The 22595-nt window shown below is 35.6% G+C and overlaps 1 protein-coding gene across 8 annotated transcripts in view; it reads right to left on the bottom strand.

The window, feature by feature from the left end:
* The window catches only part of CNKSR2 (connector enhancer of kinase suppressor of Ras 2), a 292101-nt gene that overhangs the window by 99444 nt on the left and 170062 nt on the right, over positions 1-22595 (bottom strand). For all 8 annotated transcript variants that reach the window (XR_004271141.1, XR_004271142.1, XR_004271143.1 and 5 more), the window contains one exon: positions 22093-22304. Coding sequence is in view for 4 of the 8 variants with exons in the window: in XM_032286106.1 (XP_032141997.1) it covers positions 22093-22304 (212 nt within the window). In the remaining 4 variants the exon portion in view is untranslated. The remainder of the gene's footprint in view (positions 1-22092; positions 22305-22595) is intronic.

Raw genomic sequence — 22595 nt, 5'->3', positions numbered from 1 at the left:
TTTTAATTGTGCTAAAATACTGAAGTAGATACATCTGACCCATTCCTGTGTAAATGTATATAAATAAAACATAAATCTCTGAAAAGTAATTTGGAAAAGTTTAAGACCCATCTTTACACAGTAATATATTGGTTTTTGAGGCAGTAAAGTTAAGATTACTAATTCATGATAAGAATTAGTAGTAACAGTAAAGAATATAATCAAGAAAACAAGGATTAGAGCCTATTTAAAAATGCTGATCACTTCTTAATTTCTTATTCCTTTAAGTATAAAACATTTATTAATTACAGAGTTCCTTTGGCACCCTATCATAAGCCTTGTGATACTACTGTGCTAGTGCCTCATAATACAACCATTATTTTATTTGGCTTTTAATATCTGTTGCACATCTGGAGTTTTTAAATTGGTATCTCCATAGAGGCAGGAATTTTGCACTATATTTCTTACTGTATTCTAATAAATGTGGTAAAGGTAAAAGATAACTATTTTTATAGAGGCACACAGAAAAAAATAAATATTTTTTGGATTTTATCTGAATTTTATTATGAAATTGATGGCATATAGCTTTTTAAGAATTATGGACTATATCCAGCTGCAATTAAGCAAATGGAACACAAAATACAATTTTAAGAATACTGACAATGACGGAGTGCTTTATAATAATATATCCAAATTACTGTATTTTAATACAAAATTGCTATGCTTTAATGCTAGTGTACAACATTGCTTGAAACTAAACTATCTTTTACCTTAGATAATAAAGCATTTGCAGGCAATATCACAAATGCTACAATCCCCTTTGGCAGAGTTAACTGCTCTCTTTACTGGGCTCCCTAAGCTTTTTCCTGGTGCCTTTAGCATATATACAATACTTATGATGCTGTATTGTGACATTAGGGAGATCTCAAATTACTGGGTTGCTCCTTGGGTCCTATTCCCTCTGGCCTACTCAAGGGCATTCCTTGAGCAATCCTCCATTCTTTCTTCTGCATCATCAACTTTTCTCTTTCTACTCGGTCATTCCCATTAGCACATAAACATGCTGTAATTTCTCCAATCGTTATTAAAAAAGTAGCCCTCCTTACCCCACAAACCCCTACCCAGCTACCACCTTATTTTTTGTTCCCCTTTACAGAAAACCTTGTAGAAAGCTTCTTTATATGTGCAGTCCCCAATTCTTCTCCTCCTCTTCTCTTTTGAATCTTCTCCGATTAAGCTCTTGCTGCCCCTATCCCACCAAAACTGCTATAGTCAAGGGTGCTAGGGTTTCCATGTTGCTAAATTCAATAGACAATTCTCAGAGTCCTTGACTTTTCTGATGTATATAAAGCATTAACACTGAGTATTACTCCCTCCTTGAAACACTTTCCTCACCCAGCACCCTAGGACTCTGTCCTCTGGCTTTCCTCGCCTCTTCTCATCATAAATTCACATGCATCCTTCAGAGCTAAGCAAAAATGTCATTTCCCTAGGGACACAATCCTTGGCCTCTCATTCTAGGTCAGGATTCTCTGTGTTTGTCTCATTTCCTCTCAAAGTTCTTCCTCGTAGCATGCCAATTACAGTCACATAAGTATTTATTAATTTAGTTACTTGAATTCTGTCACGCTTCTAGACTAAGTTTCATGAGGAAAGACAGACTTTTCTATTGTCTATTTAGTGTTATCTCCCACACTTAGCACAGTACCTTAAACACAGTAACTGCTCAATTTTTAACTGATTGCTTGTTAAGAAAGTAAATAGGGGGCTTTCCTCAGACACTAGACCAAAAAGGATCCAAGCTATATCATTAGTTTCTATTTTCATAGTTTCCATTTCCTTCCTTCTGATTTTCCATTTCCTTCTTTTCCTCCCTCTTCCTTCCTTCTAAGGCAAATATGTTACCCTCACCAACCCTCTTCATTTTTCTGACAAATTTAGCTTTACAGAACTGCTTGGCAATCAAGTCAGAACTAATTCATCTCTTGATTTCTTATCCAAAAACATTCCCATATTAAGTTGTCTGTTGAAACACCACTGAATTGCTGCATTTTTCATTTGTATCACTTTTAAAAACTCTCTAAAATCATGCTAAAGTCATTAAGCCTTAGAGTAATAAGCAGGACCTTAGAAGCAATCTTCTCTTACAGTTGTCAAGGGTTTAAAAAAAATTGCAAAGAAATTTCCCCATAAGTCTGACATGCCCTTTAATGCTCACAAAAAAGCTTTCTCGAGAGTCTCAAAAAAAGTATACACATATACACATCTGTTCTGAATATTTTAGCCAATATTTTGATGAAAATGAGTATAGTAAGTCTAGTTAAGCTATATGCTTGCCACATACAGCCATCAAAAACCCCACATACCAGACAGAAAAATTACTTTCAGATGGCTGACTGAATTTCTAGGAAAACATCCTGGGGTTGCTTAAGGTAGAGAATCACACTTTTAAAGAGGAAGTAAAATGGAATTAAATGAAAAGTCAATAATTTTTAAAGGATAATGGTAACATATCTGGATCCAGTAAAATAAGAATGAACAACCTGATCTTTATAGCCATATTTAAAAAATTTCATTTCTGGATAAAAGAGGTTGAAAAAATTGGTTTTTAAACATTTCAATATGATTATTTAAGGATTAACTTTAATGACTTATGAATAATACAAATCAAATATAAACTTCGTATTGATTAACTTAAAATCTTTTCAGTTTCATTGATGCAGAACAAAACCAGTTAAAATCTCATTTCCAAAATAAGCAACCCCATAAAAAAGTAGGCAAAGGACATGAACTGACACTTTTCAGAAGAAGACATACACTCTGCCAACAATTATATGGAACGAAGCTCAACACTGCTGATCATTAGGGAAATGCAAATCAAAATCAGAATGATACATCATTTCGCACCTGTCAGAATGGTTATTACTAAAAAGTTAAAAAAAAAAAACAAAACAGATGCTGGTGAGGCTGTGTAGGAAAAGGAACTCATACACTGTTGGTGGAGTGTAAATTAGTTCAGCCATTGTGGAAGACAGTGTGACAATTCCTCAAAGACCTAAAGACAGAAATACTATTTGACCCAGCAATCCTATTATGGGGTATATACCCACAGAAATAGAAGTCATTCTATTATAAAGACACATGCATTCGTATGTTCACAGCAGCACTATTCACAATAGCAAAGACATGGAATCAACATAAATGTCCATCAAAGATAGACTAGATAAAGAAAGTGTGGCATATATAACCCATGGAATACTATGTAGTCATAAAAAAGAACAAAATCAGCCGGGCACAGTGGCTCATGCCTGTAATCCCAGAACTTTGAGAGGCCGGATCACGAGGTCAAGAGATCAAGACCATCATGGTCAACATGGTGAAACCTTGTCTCTACTAAAATACAAAAATTAGCTGGGCGTGGTGGCGCGCACCTGTAGTCCGAACTACTTGGGAGGCTGAGGCAGGAGAATTGCTTGAAGCAGTGAGTCAAGACTGCACTACTGCACTCCAGCCTGGGCCTGGTGACACAGGAAGACTGTCTCAAAAAAAAAATAAAAAAAGACCAAAACCTAACAAGATCATGTCCTTTGCAGGGACATGGATGGAGCTGGAGGCCATTATCCTTAGCAAACTAACACAGGAACAGAAAACCAAATACCACATGTTCACACTTATAAGGGGGAGCTAAATGATGAGAACACATAGACACAGAGAGGAACAATACACACTGAGGCCTTTGGAAGGTGGAAGGTGGGAGGAGGGAGAGGATCAAGAAAAACAACTAATGGGTACTAGTCTAAATACCTGAGTAATAAAATAATCTGTATCACTAACCCCATGACACAAGTTTACCTATGTAACAATCCTGCACTTGTACCCCTGAACTTAAAAATTAAAAAAACTAATTTCCAAGAATAAGCTCCATTGTGGTTGTGTATTTTCCTACTGTTTTCTAAAAGTGATATATACTTTAAATGGGAAGTAACATGAAAGAATTGCTAAAGGAGAAAATACTGAACTGCATCAAAAAATTATCTGGCACTTTTAACGCTTAATTTCAAGGCTAATTATATTTTGAACCAAATTATCTTTTGTAAATATTGTACCAAGAGAAAATACTGAACTGCATCAAAAAATTATGTGGCACTTTTAACACTTAATTTCAAGGCTAATTATATTTTGAACCAAATTACCTTTTGTAAATATTCTACCAAGAGAGGGAACAAGTTATACATATACATTGATTTTAGAAAGACAGGATTTTCTTAGTTGAAATGTTGTCTCTGTGCATAGAGACAATTTCTCTGCATTAGAGGGGTATGGGAGGAATGAGAAAAGATTTAGATGATTTAAATACTGTTTAAGTGGCAAAAGAGTTCTGGGTCCTCTGAAGGTTCTGGTTGGTATAAAATGAGCTATGCTAAAATACTTGGCTCCTTGCTGTGGTCAGCATTAATACAAATGTGAACAAGAAAGATAACACAGGCATGTAAATATTATTGGTTAAAAGCATGCAGTTCTCAAGTTAAAAAATTGCAAATTAAAGCAGTCTAGTTTTAAAAAACATTAGTAAAGCAGAGTATCTTGCAAATCCTATCAGCATATGGAAAACAGTTTTTCTCATGAAATGTAAAAAAGATAATAACTAGTTGAACATTCTTATTTGAAAATAAATGACATCCTGCAATAACTTTACAATTCCTTTCACCTATTTTTCTGAGACCATTACTTGTTAGTGAAGCCAGCAAGAAAGGTAGAGATGGCAACATAAGACAGACCAGTTAGTTTCTTAGGATTTCACAGATAATCAACGAAAAAAAAAATGTAAAGAAGTTTCAGGGTAATAAACAGTTTGAGTCAGTCCATGAATACAGACGTTCAAGTTCCTATCCCACACCTGTTTTCACCACATCAAATTACCTCAGTGATATATCATTCTAAGTTATTACATTAGACAAAAATCCAATTATTTTTTCTTAAAAAAATCTAATGGCATGTATGATTACTGGTTTTTTGTTTGTTTGTTTAAGTGTCCTCCCAGCCAGTCTGCAACTCTTGCAAAATACTAAGGCTATGTGAAGAACTAATGGAGGATTAGCACATAAACCACGGATGCAACTTTTTGTTTGTGGTCCAATACCTTAACAATGATGGCAAATAAATTGGTTTGACATGATGTATTGCTTATAAAACAATGCTAAGTTGTCATATGTATATTTTTAAATGTATATTTTAAATGTATATTTTAAATAAAACTGTATACTGTTTTATTTGTTCTGTCTCCAGTCATTAATCAGTGTATAATTTTTACTTATCTCTTTTTTAACACTGAATATTACACCTGACATTTTCTATTCCCAAGGATCTATTTCTTCCGTGATTTCTAGAAAACTGTTTTGCAGTGATAGCAGTAATTACACAAGTGGCTTGAAGTACAGGCCACCATTTAATGATCTTTCTAGGTAGTTTTTTTACTTTAGTTTGAACTTTTATCATAAGTAAGATTTACTCTAGAAAGTAGTTTACATATGGCTTTCCTGCAAGATAAGAATGAAGAACGAAGATGACATTCAACAATACAACTGCTGGGCAGGCTTAAATATTGAGAATAGAGGTTTTTCCAAATGCTTATTTGTAAGTCAGCTGTTTGGAACTTAAGACACAAAGAAATCGTATCATTGGTATTTGGGTCTTTAAGAGGAGCTGTAAAGTTTTTTACAACAATTTCCAAAATATATTCCATAAAACATTAGTTCCATTGGGAAGCTGATAAATACTGTGTGGCTAAAAAAAGGGATTTAATGTATAAATACATTTGGGAAATAGTAAATTAACCCAAATGCAACAAAACTTTCAAATGCATAGTATGTGAATGTGCATTTATTAATCTCCAAGAGGGGCCTAAATTATGTAAAACTTCCCCTTCTTATTTAACCATATAACCTTTTTGTTTTATAGGCTATCTTTCAGAGCTAGTGATCTGGAGATCTGGAGATCACTAGCTCTGAAAGATAACCTGTAAAAGAAATAGCTGGATTATTTAAGGAAATTAGGAAATTGCTGGATTATTTAAGTCATTTTGTGATCTGAAGGCTAATATAAATAGCCCTATTTAAATTTTATCTAGCTACCATTTATTACAGTTTTTTTTCCCATGGGGAAAAATGTATTCTGATTTTGACTAGGGATAAATGTATTGTCTCCTGCTCCAGGAGATGTCATGATTAGATTTTCTATTTAGAACAGGTTAGGTAATCCCAGACACCCACAACCTTAAACAAATACTTCTGTCCAGAGAATATGCTAAGTGTCAATAAATGTAGGTATATCTCTCCAGGGCAATAACTTCCCAGGTTGTTTGAATTAAAAAAATATAAGGCAATCAGCTCTGTGCCATATAAGGCCTCTAACTTGGATTTTCTAGTATCTGCTCTGTATTCAATTTATTTGTAAATTAATTCTTCTTAAGTTAGCCAGGGTTTCTCAGACATTTCAGGCCAGATCATTCTTGTTGGGTGCTGACCTGAGCACTGCAGGATGTTTAGTGGCATCCTTGGTCTGCAACCTCCCCCCACAAATGTGACAACAAAATCGTCCCTGGAAATTGCCAAATGTCCCCTGGGGGGCAATACTAAACCCAGATGGGAATCACTGAATTAGACTGTTTCTCTTCTTAGCTTTCCTATTCTATTTATAAGAGAGTACTGTTTTATCTAGTTCATATCTTTTTGATTAATTCATTTGAAGAGTATATTTTCCCTCTAATAGTTGTATCAGCTTTGTTAATTTGGTTTGATAATCTTTGTATTTTATCTATGTATTAATAGCCTGAAACTTTTATATTAAAAGTTATTTTTCTTTTTTATTATACTTTAAATTTTGGGATACATGTGTAGAACATGCAGGTTTGTTACCTAGGTATACATGTGCCATGTAGATCAACCCATCATCTATATTAGGTATTTCTTCTAATGCTATCCTTCCCCTAGCCCCCCACCCCATGACAGGCCCTGAGGTGTGATGTTCCCCTCCCTGTTCCATGTGTTCTCATTGTTCAACTCCCACTTATGAGTGAGAATATGCAGTGTTTGGTTTTCTGCTCCTGTGTTACTTTGCTGAGAATGATGGTTTCCAGCTTCATTCATGTCCCTGCAAAGGACATGAACTCATCCTTTTTTATGGCTGCATAGTATTCCATGGTGTATATGTGTCACATTTTCTTTATCCAGTCTATCATTGATGGGCATTTAGATTAGTTCTAAGTCTTTGCTTGTGAATAGTGCTGCAATAAACATATGTGTGCATGTGTCTTTATAATAGAATGATTTATAATCCTTTGGGTATATACCCAGTAATGGGATTGCAGGGTCAAATAGTATTTCTGGTTCTAGATCCTTGAGGAATCGCCACACTGTTTTCCACAATGGTTGAACTAATTTACATGCCCACCAACAGGGTAAAAGTGTTCCTATTCCTCCACATCCTCTCCAGCATTTGTTGTTTCCTTTTTAATGATTGCCATTCTAACTGGCGTGAGATGGTATCTCATTGTGGTTTTGATTTGCATCTCTTATGACCAGTGATGATGAGCTTTTTTTCATATGTTTGTTGGCTGCATAAATGTCTTCTTTTGAGAAGTGTCTGTTCATATCCTTTGTCAACTTTTTGATGGGGTTGTTTTTTTCTTGTAAATTTGTTTAAGTACCTTGTAGATTCTGGATATCAGCTCTTTGTCAGCTGGATAGATTGCAAAGATTTTTTCCCATTCTGTAGGTTGCCTGTTCACTCTGATGATAGTTTCTTTCACTGTACAGAAGCTCTTTAGTTTAATTAGAGCCCATTTGTCAATTTTGGCTTTTGTTGCAGTTACTTTTGGTGTTTTAATCATGAAGTTTTTGCCCATGCCTATGTCCTGAATGGTATTGCCTAGGTTTTCTTCTAGTTTTTTTGTTGTTGTTGTTTTTATTTTATTTTACTAGGGTTTTTATGGTTTTAAGTCTTATGTTTAAGTCTTTAATCCATCTTGAGTTAATTTTTATATAAGGTATAAGGAAGGGGTCCAGTTTCAGTTTTCTGCATATGGTTAGCCAGTTTTCCCAACACCATTTATTTAGTAGGGAATCCTTTCCCCATTGCTTGTTTTAGTCAAGTTTGTCAAAGATCAGATGGTTGTACATGGGCGGCATTATTTCTGAGGCCTCTGTTCTGTTCCATTGGTCTACATGTCTGTTTTGGTATCAGTAGCATGCTGTTTTGGTTACTGTAGCCCTTGTAGTATAATTTGAAGTCAGGTAGCATGATGCCTCCAGCTTTGTTCTTTTTGCTTAGGATTGTCTTGGCTATCTGGGCTCTTTTTGGTTCCATATGACATTTAAAGCATTTTTTTCTAATTCTATGAAGATAGTCAATGGTATCTTGATGGAGATAGCAATGAATCTATGAATTACTTTGTGCAGCATGGCCATTTTAATGATATTGATTCTTCTTATCCATGAGCATGAAATGTTTTTCGTTTGTTTGTGTCCTCTCTTACTTCCTTGAGTAGTGGTTTGTAGTGCTCATTGAAGAGGTCTTTCACATCCCTTATAAGTTGTATTCCTAAGTATTTTATTCTTTTTGTAGCAATTGTTAATGGGAGGTCACTCATGATTTAGCCTGTTTGTCTATTATTGGTGTATAGGTATGTTGAGTTTTGCACATTGAAATTGTATCCTGAGACTTTGCTGAAGTTGCTTATCAGTTTAAGGAGATTTGGGGCTGAGATGATGGGGTTTTCTAAATATGTAATTATGTCATCTGCAAACAGAGACAAGCTGACTTCCTCTCTTCCTATTTAAATACCCTTTATTTATTTCTCTTGCCTGATTGCCCTGGTCAGAACTTCCAATACTATGTTGAATAGGAGTGGTGAGAGAGGGCATCCTTGTCTTGTGCCAGTTTGCAAAGGGAATGCTTCCAGCTTTTGCCCATTCAGTATGATATTGGCTGTGGGTATCATAAATAGCTCTTATTATTTTGTGATACATTCCATCAATACCTAGTTTATTGAGAGTTTTTAGCATGAAGGGGTACTGAATTTTATTGAGGGCCTTTTCTGCATCTATTGAGATAATCATATGGTTTTTGTCATTAGTTCTGTTTATATGATGGATTATGTTTATTGATTTGTGCATGTTGAACCAGCCTTGCATCCCAGGGATGAAGCCAACCTGATTGTGGTAGATAAGCTTTTTGATGTGCTGCTGGATTCAATTTGCCAGTATTTTACTGAGGATTTTTGCATCAGTGTTCATCAGGGATATTGGTCTGAAATTTTCTTTTTTGTTGTTGTTCTCTGCCAGGTTTTACTATCAGGATGATGCTGGCCTCATAAAATGAGTTAGGGAGAAGTCCCCTTTTCTATTGTTTGGAATAATTTCAGAAGGAATGGTACCAGCTCCTTTTGTGCCTCTGGTACAACTCAGCTGTGAACCATTTGGTCCTGAGTTTTTTTTTTTTTTGGTTGGTAGGCTATTAATTACTGCCTCAATTTCATAAGTTGTTGTTCATCTATTCAGGGATTCAACTTCTTCCTGGTTTAGTCTTGGGAGGGTATACGTGTCCAGGAATTTATCCACTTCTTTTAGATTTTCTAGTTTATTTTCGTAGAGGTGTTTATAGTATTCTCTGATGGTAGTTAGTATTTCTGTGTGATCAGTGGTGATCTCCCCTTTATCATTTTTTTATTGTATCTATTTGATTCTTCTCTATTTTCTTCTTTATTAGTCTGGCTGGCGATCTATCTATTTTATTAATTTTCTCAAAAAACCAGCTCCTGGATTCATTGATTTTTTGAAGCGTTTTTCATCTCTCTAGCTCCTTCAGTTCTGCTCTGATCTTATTTCTTGTCTTCTGCTAGCTTTTGAATTTGTTTGCTCTTGATTCTCTAGTTCATTTAATTGTGAGGTCAGGGTGTCAATTTTCAATGTTTCCTGCTTTCTCCTGTGGGCATTTCTTTAGCTGTGTCCCAGAGTTTCTGGTATGCTATGTCTTTGTTTTCATTGGTTTCAAATAACTTATTTATTTCTGCCTTAATTTTGTTATTTACCCAGTAGTCACTCAAGAGCAGGTTGTTTAGTTTCCATGTAGTTGTTCGATTTTGAGTGAGTTTCTTAATCCTGGGTTCTGATTTGATTGCACTGTGGTCTGAGAGACTGTTTGTTATGATTTCCATTCTTTTGCATTTGCTGAGGAGTGTTTTACTTCCAATTTTAGAATAAGTGTGATGCAGTGCTGAGAAGAATGTATATTCTGTTGATTTGGGGTGGAGAGCTCTGTAGCTATCTATTAGGTCCACTTGGTACAGAGCTGAGTTCAAGCCCTGAATGTCCTTGCTAATTTTCTGTCTTATTGATCTAATCCTGACAGTAGGGTGTTACAGTCTCTCACTCTTATTGTGTGGGAGTCTAAGTCTCTTTGTAGGTCTCCAAGAACTTGTTTATGAATCTGGGTGCTCCTGTATTGGGTGCACAGATATTTGGGATAGTTATCTCTTCTTGTTGCATTGATTCCTTTACCATTGTCATGCCCTTCTTTGTCTTTTTTGATCTTTGTTAAAGTCTGTTTTATCAGAGACTAGGATTGCAATCCCTGCTTTTTTGTTGCTTTCCATTTGCTTGGCAAACATTCTTCCATCCCTTTAGTTTGAGCCTATGTATGTCTTTGCATGTGAGATGGGTCTTCTGAATACAGCACACCGATGGGTCTTGACTCTATCCAATTTGCCAGTCTGTGTCTTTTAATTGGGGCATTTAGCCTGTTTACATTGAACATTTACATATTGTTATGTGTGAATTTGATCCTGTCATTATGATGCTAGCTGGTTATTTTGCCATTCATTGATGCAGTTTCTTCATAGCATCGATGGTCTTTATAATTTGGTATGTTTTTGCAGTGGCTAGTTTTGGTTTTTCCTTTCCATATTTAGTGCTTCCTTCAGGAGCTCTTGTAAGGCAGGCCTGGTGGTAACAAAATCTTGGCATTGCTTGTCTGTAAAGGATTTTATTTCTCCTTCGCTTATGAAGCTTAGTTTGGCTAGATTTGAAATTCTCGGTTCAAAATTATTTTCTTTAAGAATGTTAAATATTGGCCCCCACTCTCTTTTGGCTTGCAGGGTTTCCAAAGAGAGATCCATTGTTAGTCTGAAGGGTTTCCCTTTGTAGGTAACCTGACCTTTCTCTCCGGCTGCCCATTTTTCCTTCATTTCAACCTTGGTGAATCTGATAATTATGTGTCCTGGGGTTGCTCTTCTCAAAGAGTATCTTTATGGTGTTCCCTGTATTTCCTAAATTTGAATGTTGGCCTGTCTTGCTGGGTTGGGGAGGTTCTCCTGGATAATATCCTGAAGAGTGTTTTGCAATTTGGTTCCATTCTCTCGGTCACTTTCAGGGACAACAATTAAATGTAGGTTTGGTCTTTTCACATAGTCCCATATTTCTTGGAGGCTTTGTTCATTCCTTTTCATTCTTTTTTCTCTAATCTTGTCTTCATGCTTTATTTCATTAAGTTGATCTTCAATCTCTGATATCCTTTATTCTGCTTGATCAATTCAGCTATTGATACTTGTGTATGCTTCACAAAGTTTTTGTGCTGTGTTTTTCAGCTCCATCAGATCATTTATGTTCTTCTCTAAGCTAGTTATTCTAGTTAGGAATTTGTTTAACCTTTTTTCAAGGTTCTTAACTTCCTTGCATTGGGTTAGAACATGCTCCTTTAGCTCTGAAAAGTTTGTTATTACCCACTTTCTAAAGTCTACTTCCATCAATTTATCAAACTCATTTTCCATCCAGTTTTGTTACCTTGTTGGCGAGGAGTTGTGATCCTTTGGAGGAAAAGAAGCATCTGGTTTTTGGAATTTTCAGCCTTTTTGCACTTGTTTTTCCACATTTTCGTGGCTTTAACTACCTTTGGTCTGTGATGTTGGTGACCTTCAGACGGGTTTTTGTGTGGATTTTTTTTTGTTGACTTTGATGCTATTCCTTTCTGTTTGTTAGTTTTACTTCTAACAGGCCTTTCTGCTGCAGGTCTGCTGGTTTGCTGGAGGTCCACTCCAGATCCTGTTCGCTTGGGTATCACTAGTGGAGGCTGCAGAACAGCAAAGCTTGCTGCCTGTTTCTTCCTCTGGGAGCTGCGTCCCAGAGGGGCACCTGCCAGCTGCTAGCTGGAGACCTCCTGTATGAAATGTCTGTCAATCCCTGCTGGGAGGTGTCTCCCAGTCAAGAGGCATAGGGGTCAGAGACTCCCTTGAGAAAGAAGTCTGTCCCTTAGCAGAGCTTGAGCACTGTGTTGGGAGATCTGTTGCTCTCTTCAGAGGCGGCAGGCAGGAACATTTAAGTCTGCTGAAGCAGCACCCACAGTGCTCCCTTTCCCCCTGGTACTCTATCCCAGGGAGGTGGGAGTTTTATCTATAAGCCTCTGATTAGGGCTGCTGCCTTTCTTTCAGAGATGCCCTACCCAGAGAGGAAGACTCTACAGAGACAGTCTGGCTACAGTTGCTTTGCCAAGCCATGATGGGCTACACCCAGTTCAAACTTCCTGGCGGCTTTGTTTACACCATAAGGGGAAAATCACCTACTCAAGCCTCAGTAATGGTGGATGCCCCTCTTCCCACCAAGGTTGAGTGTCCCAGGTTGACTTTAGGCTGCTGTGCTGGCAGCGAGAATTCCAAGCCAGTATATCTTAGCTTGCTGGGCTCCCTGGGGGTGTGATCTGCTGAGCAAGACCACTTGGCTCCCTGCCTTCAATCCCCGCCCCACTTTTCCAGGGGAGTGAACAGTTCTATCTTGCTGGTGTTCCAGACACCACTGGGGTGTGAAACAAAACAAAACAAAACAAAACAAAACAAAACAAAACAAAACAAAACAAAACTTGTGCAGCTAGCTCAGTGTTTGACTACATGGCCACCTAGTTTTGTGCTTGAAACCCTGGGCCCTGGTGGTGTAAGTACCCAAGGGAATCTCCTGGTCTGTTGGTTGCAAAGATCATGGGAAAAGCACAGTATCTGGGCCAGAATGTACCATGTCTCATGGTACAGTCCCTCACGGCTTCCCTTGGCTAGGGGAGGGACTTCCCTGACCCCTTGTGCTTCCAGGGTGAGGTAATGCCCCACCCTGCTTCTGCTTTCCCTCTATGGGCTGTGCCCACTGCCTACCCAGTCCTAATGAGATGAGCCACGTACCTCAGTTGGAAATGCAGAAATTGCCTACCTTCTGCATTGATCTCTCTGGGAGCTGCAGATTGGAGCTGTTTCTATCTGGCCATCTCACTAGTCACCAATAGTTCTTTTTCTTAATCTTACTGTTTTATCTATTACCTAGTACCTTGAGTTCTTTCAGAATGATCTTTTCTTCCTCAGTTTAATTTCTTTAAGGTTCTCTAACTCTTTTATTTGTTTTATATATTACATTCTTCTTCCATTTTTTAAGCAACTAATCAAAAACTTTAAAAAGATGTGAGGGCTGAACTGTTTTCAGATTCCTGATGATGAGAGGTTGTAACTGGGCCCTTTTAATCCAGCATATGTGCTGATGATTTTTATACTAGAGCATAAGAGGATTTGGATAAGGGTAGTTTGCAGTGTTATTAACTATTTGACAGATCTTCCTTCTACTTTGGTTTGCAAAATAAAACCTAAAGAAATCAAAGAGCTCTACTCATATTTCTTTTAACTCCTATAACTGGCCAGTTATTGGCTTGGTAGAGGGACCAAACATGTGGAAAGACTTCTAGTCGATTTGTCTTTTACTAAGTAAGTCCTTCCACAGGAGACTTCAAAAATCTTTGGGACACTTTTGTTTATGAATAGCAAGCATTTATTATACCATCTAAGGCACCATATTTCTTGAGTAGTTTTTGTGAGGCAAGAACTCTGCTAAGTACTTGACATATGTAATCTCATTTAATCCTCACACAAACACTATGAGTAGTATTACTACTCCATCTTACAGATAAGGAAACAAAAATACAGGAAGGTTAAGTTTCAAGATCAAGGTCAATTAGCTATTAAAAGCCAAGCTGTTATAACAAATTCAAGTCTGTTTCACCTCATAATTCATGCTCTTCTATTTCCATCAGTAAAATTCTACAATTTAAGGAAGAATGCCTTCCCTAGATGATTACTCTAATGTTTACATTATAAACAGACTACTTTCTATTTCTATGTCAAAATATTGTCGAACTGCTTTTCCATCAATTACATGGTTCCTAACCACCGTAAACTAGATACTCAAAATTGTTTTGTGAGGCTAACCAACATGTAGTCTTTATGAAATTTATTTAATAAGTCTAAAAGAATAAGAATTCCCATAAATAGAGTGCAGATACCATATTTCTTCATTTTTGAATCATTAATTTCTATTTCTATGGTTATTTCTTCTTTGGAAATGGTACATTTTACTTGAACACAGAAATTTCTTGAGGGTAGAATCCTATTTCCTTTTGTCTCCAAAATAGCTGATTAATGACAGTTAAACTTTTACCTGATAAGGAAGATTATTTACATTTTAAAATCACAGGACAGAGAGAGGACTTGTATTTGGAAATAAAAAGTGTGAATGCATTTTATGTGTTTGATCCTTTAAGAAATGTTTGAAATAATGCTACTGATTATAATTTAACTGTACCAAAAATAAAGTGAATTTGTAAGACAAGGAGAAAGGGTCTGTTGAAGCATGATAAGAGACCCTGGAACCTATGGACGCTATCCTAACTTCACATTGATAAAACTCAGTTTATGATGTCATTGTTCATAGGCCCTTTATCATACTGGTATAGGTCATTCGAGCCATTTGCCATTTATGTGGATACAAAGAACATGGTATCTGATTTTTTCTTGTCACAACTATTCAGGTAGAAAATGTTCAGGTATAATGTTATAGAAATTAATTTTCCTTAATGCACAATGTGTGCAAATAACATTTATAAGGATAATTTCTAAAATATCAAATTTACATTCATTCCTGTGCTTTTTGTGAGGTACTGTATTTTCAATAAATCAGAAAAAGTCTGAATTCCTATCTTCAAGCCAATACTATTTGGTGATATTATTGTTAAAAGGTATGTTTTCCTTCTATTCTTAAAAAAGATGACCATTCATGGCCACAAAGGGACTCAGCCAACTGTGTCTACCTTTTAGCAGGTTTCCATGCATAGAAATGTGTTATGATGAAATAGTAAGGGCAAGAAGTCCATGTAAAGCAAAATGGAAAAGCTGATGGGAAATATTACCATTTTGAAAAGTTGCCAAGCAACTGATCTCATTAAATTTGAGCCTTTGCCTTTGAGGCTTGAGCAATGAGACCCTGTATAGTTAAAATAATTTAATGCCATCTTTTCCCTGTTTCTATTTTCACGTTAAAGTTTCTTTGTCATAATGACAATAATGAAAACAAACACCCAACATACCGGACACTGAGGCAAGTTACAATGTCTTATCATTAAATTCTCACAAAAACTCTACAAGGCAGATATTATCATATTCATTTAATAAGAAAACTGAGGCCTAGAGTAACACCCTCAAGGACACACTGGAATAATTAGATGGCAAACAAAATTACCAACTACGGCTGATGCTACAGCCAATGCTAGTAACTACTAATCTAGATTTCTTCTGCTACTGGTATCCAGGTTTCCAGAAATTATTCTTTTCTATCTTTTTAGGAAAGTAAACATATTTCATGCTCTTTGATTTAAAAAGGGCACAACACACTGTTGCTCATTTTACATCTCAATTTAGCAGTCTTTTCCTAAGGCCTGTCAGGTTCGTATCTATGTAAATGCATACTCATTATAGTGTTAGTAAATTTAAAACAACATACACAAGAACATATAAAATTAGACCTAGTTCTGCTTTGCTGGAATCAAATTCTTGAATTTAGAATGAGTAATGTAATTTTTGGAAATTATTTACCTACAATTAAAAATTATTTTCATTACATTTAGCTAGCTTTACCACTGGTAAGGGTCAAAAAAATATCCATGAGTACTTAATCCTAGCTCAATCACTTACTAGTGAGTAAGTTATTTAACCTTTCTGTTTTTTAGATTTCTCATCTGTAAAACAAATATTTTATTAGTACATACCTCATAGGGTTGTTGTGAGGATTAAATTGATTAATGCCTTTTAAATGCTTAGAACACTGTTTGGCATATCTGAAAGCTCAACAGGTATTACAGTAAGTCCTCACTTAATGTAATCTCTAGGTTTTTGGAAACTGGGACTTAAAGTAAAACCACAGATTACAAAACCATCTTATTCCTTATTGTTATAACAAAATGACATTGAAGGAAACGGTATTGGGATCAGCTGTGCATCACTTTGCTTAAAGTCCCAGTTTCCAAGAACCTGTGGATGATGTTAAATGAGGACTTACTGTATTTACTTATTTTCTAGAAGGGCCATCTACTGTCACTCCATACTGTACTTGTCTAATTGCTTAGGGTAAATACCTGTACTTACTTCTTTTAACTCATTCTTAACAACTAGAGGGTCCATGGTATAACATGAGAACCTTGGTTAAACAACATACTTTAAAAGCCATTATTAAGATATTTTCAAATATTTTTCTTTATGTCTATGTTTCTTTGTCACTGTGTTTAATAGCAGAGCTTCCCTATTTTTCTCTTATATATCTAAATTTAGAATATGAATGTACAAGGAAAATACAGCAACTACAAACATATTCAACTGAAAGCACATAGGAAGAACTGTGTCATATCTCTTTTGCTTCTCAAAATCCTACCCATATTCTTATTATCTTAACTCTAAACTCTCTTTGAGTAAACAGATGATCTGGGAAGTGAATAGGAGAGAAATGGTGGCTAAAATCACATACTTCAAGGTAAGGGTTTTTTTTCTGACTAAGAACAGAAATTGAACACTCTAATGATAAAAGACTTACATCGTGCATTTTAAGGTATCACACAAGTGCTAAGAGGTTAAATTACCATTATTTCCAGAAAACGTCAAGTATGAACTTTTTTATACTTTAGGTTTTTTTAACAATATATTTCAGCAGGATTATGTACTTTCATTATCATTATTTCCAAATACAAGATAATGTTATTGTACTTGGGAGTCCAGGTAATGGCATTATTTTATAGGTTAAATAAAGAAGTTGTCATTGATTACTGCTTATGAAGGTTTGAAGTAATTTCCGTTGGGGCCTTTAGGGTCTGGCCTGAGGTACTGAGAGAAACCTTCAGATCTCTGACCTACGCTTGAGAAGATACCAGGTATTTGGTGGGATGATTAGCGTTTAAAAATCCTGGATGAAAGGACTATCCATCATTTAAAACCCAGCATAAATGTCATGTGTACTTATTTGACTTCCAAGGCAAACTATGAGGCTTTACTTCCTGGGCTACTACAGCACTTGGTGCATACCTTCCAATTGACCTGACGTGACTGTGATGCATCTACTTATTTGTTTCTTCCCTTTGGGTAATTAGAATTTATGGATTTATTCATTTTTTGTGTCGCAGTGGCTGGCTGACTTTATGTATACAACAAGTATTAGCTGAATGACTTAATAAATAAATTAGTTGTTGGGAAAATTATGGCCACATAGTCCTTTGCCTGACACATAGTCCTTTGCCTGACATATAGGTTTTATTAATTAACATTTAATTTTTAAAAGTTAAATACATTAGACAGTTATTTGCTTGAAACAATCTTCAGGTTGTACTGAGGAATCTCCAGTGATGTATCTAAAAGTAGCTACATTAAGGTTATATTTGTTTCAGGTTCAAAAGTAAAAAAAAAAATCTTTGGAGAACACAAGAGTGACTCTAGCCAAAAAAAATCACATGAAAACTACACTACTATGCACAAACACAACCAAAAACAAAGAACCCTACCCAATTGACATTATAGAATGCCATATGCAGAAAAATGTCTTTCCCTATGAAAGCAAACCCATAAAATTAAAAGAAGTGACTGCTTCACCAGTTGCACAGATATCAATGTAAGGATATAAGAAACATGAAAAAGCAAGGAAATATGACACTTCCAAAGGAACACAACTCTCTAGCAATATACCTCAAAGGAAAGGAAAATATACGAAATGACCTGAAAAGCAATTCAAAATAATGATCTTAAGAAAACTCAGAGCGATAGAAAAGAATACAGACAATTCATCAAAATAAGGAAAACAATTCACGATCTGAATGAGAAATTCAACAAAAAATAGAAATCATAAAAAAGAACCAAACAAGCTGGGTCGCTCACACCTGTAATCCCAACACTTTGGGAGGCCAAGGTGGGTGGATCACGAGGTCAGGAGATTGAGACCATCCTGGCCAACATGGTGAAATCCCGTCTCTACTGAAAATACAAAAATTAGCTGAGTGTAGTGGCACATGCCTGTAATTCCAGCTACTCAGGAGGCTGAGGCAGGAGAATCGCTCGAACCAGGGAGTTGGAAGTTGCAGTGAGCCAAGATTGCACCACTGCACTCCAGCCTGCTGACAGAACAAGACTTTGTCTCAAAAAAAAAAAAAAAAAAAAAAAAAAAAAAAAAAAAAAAAAAAAAAAGAACCAAACAAAAATCTTAGACCTGAAGAATTCAATGAATGAAATAAAAACACACAACTGAGAACTTCAACAACATACTAGCTCATGGTGAAGAAGGAATTTCTGAATATAAGGACAGGTATTTTGAAACAATCCAGTCAGAAGAAAAGAAAGAAAAAAGAATGAAGAAAGCCTACATGACAAATGGGACACCATAACGTGACCAAACATTTGAATTTGAGTGTTCCAGTAGTAAATTAATTGGGAAAAGGCATCGAAAACCTATTTGTGATAGTTAATATTAAGTGTCAACTTGATTGGATTGAAGGATGCAAAGTATTGTTTCTGGGTATGTCTGTAAGGGTGTTGCCAGAGGAGATTAATATTTCAGTCAGTGAACCGAGAGAGGAAGATCCACCCTCAATGTTGGTGGGCACTATCCAATTGGCTGCCAGCATGGCTAGAAAAAGCAGGCAGAAGGAGGTGGAATAAGCTGTCTTGCTAAGTCTTTTGGCTTTCATTTTTCTTCCATGCCAGGTGCTTCCTGCCCTTGAACATCAGACTCCAGGTTCTTTGGCCTTTGGATTCTCGGACTTATATCAGTGGTTTACCAGAGGCTCTCAGGCCTTTAGCCACAGTCTGAAAGCTGCACTGTTGGCTTCTCTATTTTTGAGGCTTTGGCACCTGGACTGAGCCACTACTGGCTTCCTTACTCTTCAGCTCACAGACAGCCTATTGCGGGAGTTCACCTTGTGATTGTGTGAGCCAATTCTGCTTTATAAAGTCCCTTTCATGTATATGTATATCCTATTAGTTCTGTCCCTCTTCTTCAAGGAGAACCTTGACTAATACACTATTTAATGAAATAAGAGCTAAAATCTTCCCAAGTTTTGCAGGCGCTATAGGTCATACAAACATACAGGAAGCTCAAAGAACCCCAAACAGATTCAACCCCAAAAAAGTCCTCTCCAAATCTTATATTCAAACTGTCAAAAATCAAAGACACAGAAAAAAATTCTAAAAACAGTAAGAAAAAAGTGTCAGATCACATAAAAAGAACCCCCATCAGAATAACAGTGGATTTCTTAGCAGAAACCTTACAGACCAAGAAAGAACAGGATGATATATTCAAAGTGCTAAAAAAAAAATTGTTGGCTAATACTACAACACAATTCAGCATTCACATTATTGGGTATATGTCCAAAGGAAAGGAAATCAGTATGTCAAAGAGATATCTGTACTCTCATGTGTATTGCAGCACTGTTAACAATAGCTTAGATATGAAAATTAACCTATGTGTCTATCAGCAGATTAATGGATAAAGAAAATGTGATATATATATATATATGAATATTATATATAGGATATATATAAAGAATATTATTCAGCTCTAAAAAAGAATGAAATCTTGTCATTTGCGGCAACATGAACGAACCTGGAAGACATTATGTTAAGTAAAATACATTAGGTCCAGAAAGATAAACACTGTGTGTTTGCATTTGCAAGTGGGAACTAAAAACATTAAGCTTACAGAGACTAGAACTGTGGTTACTAGAGTCTGAGAAAGGAAGGGGTGAGTAGGAGGGAGATTTGGAAGAAATTGGTTAATGGATATAAAATAACAGCTACATGAGAGAAGTTCTAGTAGTATAGTTAACAATAATTTATGATATAATTTCTAATAGCTAGAAGAGAAGATTTCAGATGTTCCCAACACAAAGAAGTGATAAATGTTTAAGGTGCAAAATATGCTAATTATCCTGATTTGATAATTACACATTGTATACATATATCAAAATATCACTCTGTAGCCCATAAATATGTACAATTACATGTCAGTTTTAAAAAGCTTAAGTTAAAATTGATACTGAGACAGATAATGCTGCTTGCTTCCTTCTCTCTCAAGTATGTATGTATTTCTTTTCCCCTAAGTTGTTTATAAAAAGATATCAAGTATTTATAGGCTCTCTAAATTTTCTAATATTTAAACAGTATTCTATTCTACTGGAGGACATTTGTCACACATGATGGCATTAGGTGCTTTAAACTGTGGTCTGCAAGGACTACCAATTTATAGCCATTCAAGTAAGAACTTAGTAAACGTTTTAAAAAATAAAGTCATCAGTAATCAATTACTTTTATTTGGTGACTATAATTTCTCTTAAATTAAACATTAATTATCTACTTAAACCTAAGTAGGAAATAGCCAGATAATACTGGGACACAAACAAAGAAGAGTTGGTATACATTACTGCCTATCCAGTAATAGCTAGTCAATTAGTACTTGTGGAATGAATGAATAAGAATAAAAACTTCATATTATTTTATGGGGCAAGGGTAGGGATGGTAGAGCTTACAGGTCTCTGTACTCTATATTGCAAGTTTACAATATAGTAGAGGAGAAAAGTAAAGGTTCAGATATCTTCAATACTTAAGAGTTAATTGACACTAGAGTAGTATAGTTGAGGAGCTTATGTTGAAATGTATTATTTATTCTTATGATTAAAAAGCACATGTACAGAGAATAACACAAAGTAATATAAGTATGGTTCCCATTCTTTAGGGTCATTTTGGGGAAAATTTTTCTTTTGTACTTATTACCAAAGAGCTGAAAGGAAATAAGAGATGTATATGAAGATATGTGATGACTGCTCTTTTGAGACCAAAGGAGGGAGGCAGATGGCCATGATGGACAAGTGAGGAGTATGGATAGAAAGAGGGAGTTAAAAACAATTTTGCTTTTGCTTAGTTCCCATTGAACTAATTAGCAGGGATGCTGCCCTTCCTCAAAGTATAAGACCCTCACTAAAAATGATAAATTTGAAAACTGGAAAGGGATGGCAGAAACTTTCAATTAAATCCATTCATTCTTGCAAAAGAACCACAAGCTTTACTACTTTAAGCAACTTCATCTGCAAATTTTTCAGATATACTGTAGCAATTTTAAGTATTTGTGACTGGCTTACTTCTTCAGTCATGAATCAAAGATTAAAACAATCCTAGGCCCATCATAACTCTAGGTCCATTTTTGCCTTAAATACATTATGTTCATCTAATTCTATTTAAAATCCACTTCCACTCTAATGTCAAATAAATTTTACAGCTTCTTAAAAAAAAAAAAAAAACTGAGGTGAGAATTTTCCCAGAAAATTCTATTTCTTAAAATCCCTGAGGAATAAGGAGATAATTTTATTTTAAATAAGTCATGTTAACAGTGAATATTCATTTAAAAAACAGAAAAGAAAAAATAACTCTTGAATATTCCCAAATTGGCAACATCTAACATACAAGAAGTATATATGATGCTAAAAGGATTTTTATAATTCATTATGAGCTAAAATGTTACCGACTGTTCTTTCTTATCTTTTGAAAATCTTGAATAATTTTTAGTATCATGTCTCATATTGTGGAGATTCCACTTAGAAGCACATGACAGACATAGATCAATTATAAAGAATAAAAAGCTCCTAAGTAGCTCTCATAACCCAAAAACCTATTAAAGGAAGTTGAGATTCCCATGCTAGACATATATTCTTATATAAACATAAGAGAAGAATACTTACCATAAGTGGGGGTGCTTTCTCGTCTTCCTTGACTACTTGATCTTCCTTTTTCATATTCATAGCAATATAAGACAGTATCTTCTTCAACAATATTAAACCTCTTTCGATATTCCTGATCCAGAAATGAATTTGGTGACTCCGATCCTTTATGTACTGGCTTGCCCACCATATGTCCTCTAAGGTCTTCACAAGGAAGGTTTCCTTTTTCATCCCTAAAGAAGGGTTAAAGGAGAAGGATGTAGAAACATGTTAGGGTAGTAAATGGCAGAGGGTCTAAAATACTAATAATTTATTCCCAAAGAATATATCTCTTGATCTTTCCAAACTTTCTTTGAGATTTATAAGACAATTTGTAGTTATTCTTATTTTGCTGAAAACAAAAGGTGAGTCTCAGAAAGGCTAAATGACTTGCCTCAATGTTACACAGCTCATAACTGACAGAATTTGAAATGGGCCATGAATCTTTTAACTGTTGCCCAAGTCCATTTTTCACTGTACCATGT

Source organism: Sapajus apella, unplaced genomic scaffold (assembly GCF_009761245.1).
Source record: "Sapajus apella isolate SASKATOON/1434 unplaced genomic scaffold, GSC_monkey_1.0 scaffold17, whole genome shotgun sequence".
Classification (NCBI taxonomy): Eukaryota; Metazoa; Chordata; class Mammalia; order Primates; family Cebidae; genus Sapajus; species Sapajus apella.
This window is presented reverse-complemented; position numbering and strand designations above follow the sequence as displayed.